Genomic DNA, 3730 nt, shown 5'->3' with positions numbered 1-3730 from the left:
CAGCACAATCGAGTTGTTTTATTGTTCCTTTATCTATTTATCATTATCCAATCGGTGAGCGGGGTAAGCGATGAAGCCGTCTTTTTTTTTTTAATGTTGCATCGTCATCAGCAAATAATAATATAAACACAGTCGTAATATTTTTAAATAATGCAAATTCAATCATATTGCAAATGAAGCACGAAATTTTTCGTTTTTTTCTTTTTTATCTTGCTTCTTTTGCAGCAGCTGTCGTTTTTCTCTCAAAAATGCGAACAGCAGCAGTTGAGGAGAAGTTTCTGATTAACGTCAGCAGAATTTAAATTTCAGCATCATCTGTTTGTTTCGATTCTTTGAATTGAATTTGAAATTGTAATTTTATCAATTTTGCGCTTTAAATAAACAACAGCAACTATTTTAATTTTAATTTTAATCACTATTCAAAAGAAGATGATAATGATGAAAAAGACAATGAGCGGCAGTCTGTTAGTTGAATCCATTTGTAATATGAACTCGTTGTTTATAAAACTGTTTAACACAATATAACCACCAGCAATAATAATCGATTCGCGATAATACGTGAAATATGACCTGGTTGTAATTTTGAATTTCGCGTCCAACTGTAGAGATTGCTTTAATAATACCGCTTGTATAAATATAAATATTTGTGTGCGTGTGTGTGTGAACTTTTAACCCACTTTGAAACATTTGCACGCGTTAGCAATGCTGTTCTAGCTGTTTTGACAGATATGCAACAAGCTAATTTATTATCTTGCAAGCAAATCAATTTTCAAGATCTATTTCTTTTAGTTCTTTCTTATGAAATGATTGGATTTGAACAAATGACGTGGGAAAGGTGTAAAAATGTTGTTAATAAGCGAATTTTTAATATTTGACCGACCCTCACATGAAAAATTTGGCCAGTACTGTTTGTTTACTGAAATTAATTTTTCTTTTGTATTCTATATCATTTGATTATTTGTCAATTCTATGCATCATCTGTGTATATGTGTGCGCGCGCGCCAATTTACGTCAACTGCTTTGTAAATTATATTTGCTTATTGGCCTTTTATCAGTCAAGTATCAAGTAATTTGCATTTTTGGGCGTTTTGTTTGTTGAAAATTTCTTCTGCTGTGCGAATGTGAAAATGATTTTGTCGAATGTCAACAGTTTCAATTATTATTATAATGTCAAACAAATTACATATTTATATAAGTTATGTATGTTATTATTATGCATACTGTTATATATTTTGATGAGAAAAAATACAGATACTGTTTCATTTGTTGATCTGTCTGTTTGGACGAATATTATTAAACAAATTTATCAAATTTAACTTTTCTTTGAATTGATTACACGGCCTTTTTTTCTTCAATTCAGTTTTGTACGAACTTTTTTAATTCAGTTTAAATGAACGCTAAACGGATTTTTTCCCATCATTAATCAAATAATAAAGTAGTAGCTGTTCTCAAATTTCCTTTCCAAAGCGTACAATATTATTATTATTATTATTATTATTATTATTATTATTATTATTAATTATGTTCTATTTCTGTTTTTTTCAAGGAAACACCGGTCACTGCCTGAACGACAACAAAAGATTCTTCAAGCACGTCAGCAAGTTCAGCTGGCGACCAATCGCATCTTAGCTCGAATGTATTCTCAGGTTGGAACTTTTTTTCTGCATAATAATAATAATCATAATAAATGATGTTACGGAATTACGTTATTTTTTGAATTTATGTTTTTAAGCAACGTTGTTATATGCTCTACATAATTTTTATCCTTGTTTCATTTTTTTTGTTTTTTACCTTTCACATTTACAACTAGAAATGATGCAGTGGGATATATATATATATATATGTAGATGTAGATGTGGTATAATTTGGTAGTCAGTGAAGAAGTGTTTTTCTTTTCAATTTTTCAGAGACACGCCTACGAAATGCTGATGAGAAAATGTCACCATGGAAAAGAGAAACAGCCACAGAGCAGAAAGCATTGAAGAAAAAACTTTGAATGAAAATCAAATGCAGCGGCAGCGATGGTGAAAAACAAAACAATGCCATTGACGACAGAATATACAGATGAAAATGGGCAAAATAAAAGTGAATGTCTATTTCATCTATATTTGTATCTATTTATATACTTCATATATATATATATATATATATATTGTTTTTTTTTAATTGGTTTTTTTTCATTTGAAAGCCAAAGAAATTGTGCATTGTCTATCTTTTTGGAATACAATGCGCAGATATTATATACATCCTGTCATACATAAAATATTGTCATCTTCATCATCATGTATTCGTTTCATATTCATCATATTAATAAAAATAGCTTGATTTTTTTCCGTTTTTTTTGCTTGCATATTACTTTTTCCTTTCATTGTGCAGCAAAACATACAGACAGAAAAAAAAATAAAAAGAAGAGTAGCGAGGGAGACAGAGAGTGAGCGCGCATAGTAGTAGTAAGAGACATGACGAACAAATAGAAAAAAAGTAAAAATAAAATTGTCAAAATTTTATAAGCAAAAGAAAAAAAATAGAAACATAAAGAAAGGGATAGAGATAGCGAACGAGAGGAGGAAAAGCAAGGAAAATAAGGATAAAATTTCAAAAATACACCCGTCTTGCTTATGAATTAATAAATATTTTTTGCTGTGTAACGAACAACTGAAAGCATGCAACTTCTTCTATTGTAAAACACAGTGACAAAACAGTGAATGAAAACTGGAAACAAATATATATATATACATATATATACATATATATGTATAAACGAACAGCAATAATAATAATAATAATATTGAATGATAATGATGATGTCGATAATAATAAAGAATAAAATGCAGTTACAGAGACGGGACTGATGAAAAACATAAGAACCAGTGAAAAAATACACAATACAGCAAGCAGCGTTGCTGCTAGGGTAGGGTACAAAGAGTATATATGAACAGTGGTAGAAGTAGTAGAAAAACATTTGTAGTAGTATACATACATATATAGATGTATGTGTTTTAATGGCCATTATAAATCACTGTTGCTGTAGACAATGATGACAACAACTCCTCTCGTCTGGCAATAATTCAAGTGAAGCTTCTTCTTCTTCTTTTTCGTCTCCTTCTTTCACCCAGTTTGTTTGTCATTCGGTTCAGTTCCAACGTCCGTTTTGTAATAGTTCTGTATCAGCCGCTCAGTCGAAGCATCGAACATACCAAATGATTGCACACGTGGTCGTCTGTTGAATCGGCCAGCATCGTAAGTCAGTTCCATTTTGTATGAACCACCACATCCCGTCGGTAACAATTTTAAATTCAACAAATTCAACTTTTCACACTCCCCTACCAGCGATGAGATCTCATTGTTGTCAACGGTACAATCCTGATGACAACTACTGCTCGTCTGCGCTTTACCTTCATCGGTACTGTCAGTAGTAATGGTGGTGGTGGTATTAGTGACAGTTTCTGATGCTGTTGCTGCAGATGTAGCAATTTCAGAATCAGCAGCTGTAGCAATTTCAGAATCATCAGCAGCAGCAACAGCAGCAAGAGCAGGATCAGGAGCAGGAGCAGGAGTAGGAGTAGGAGTAGGAGTAGTAGGAGTAGGAGCAGCAGCAGCAGCAGTAGCAGCAAGAAATAGCAGTAGGAGCAGCAGGAGCATCACCAGCAGCACCACTAGCAGCATTAGCAGCAGCAGCAGCGGTAGCTTTGGGAGCAGCCAATTTTAGAAACTTAAAAGCGCCAATATG

The 3730-nt window shown here is 32.6% G+C and overlaps 1 protein-coding gene across 1 annotated transcript; it reads right to left on the bottom strand.

Moving 5' to 3' along the window:
- Positions 1 to 3108: 3108 nt before the first annotated feature.
- Tsp_12880 (putative AT hook motif protein) lies at positions 3109 to 3687 on the bottom strand (the record flags this gene model as incomplete). Its single annotated transcript, XM_003366090.1, has 1 exon — positions 3109 to 3687. A coding segment is annotated over one exon (579 nt), but the record flags the coding sequence as incomplete, so codon positions are not given.
- Positions 3688 to 3730: the final 43 nt, after the last annotated feature.

Source organism: Trichinella spiralis, assembly GCF_000181795.1.
Source record: "Trichinella spiralis strain ISS 195 chromosome Unknown Scfld6583, whole genome shotgun sequence".
NCBI lineage: Eukaryota > Metazoa > Nematoda > Enoplea > Trichinellida > Trichinellidae > Trichinella > Trichinella spiralis.
Note: the sequence above shows the minus strand (reverse complement) of the source record. Positions and strands in the feature narration are given on the sequence as shown.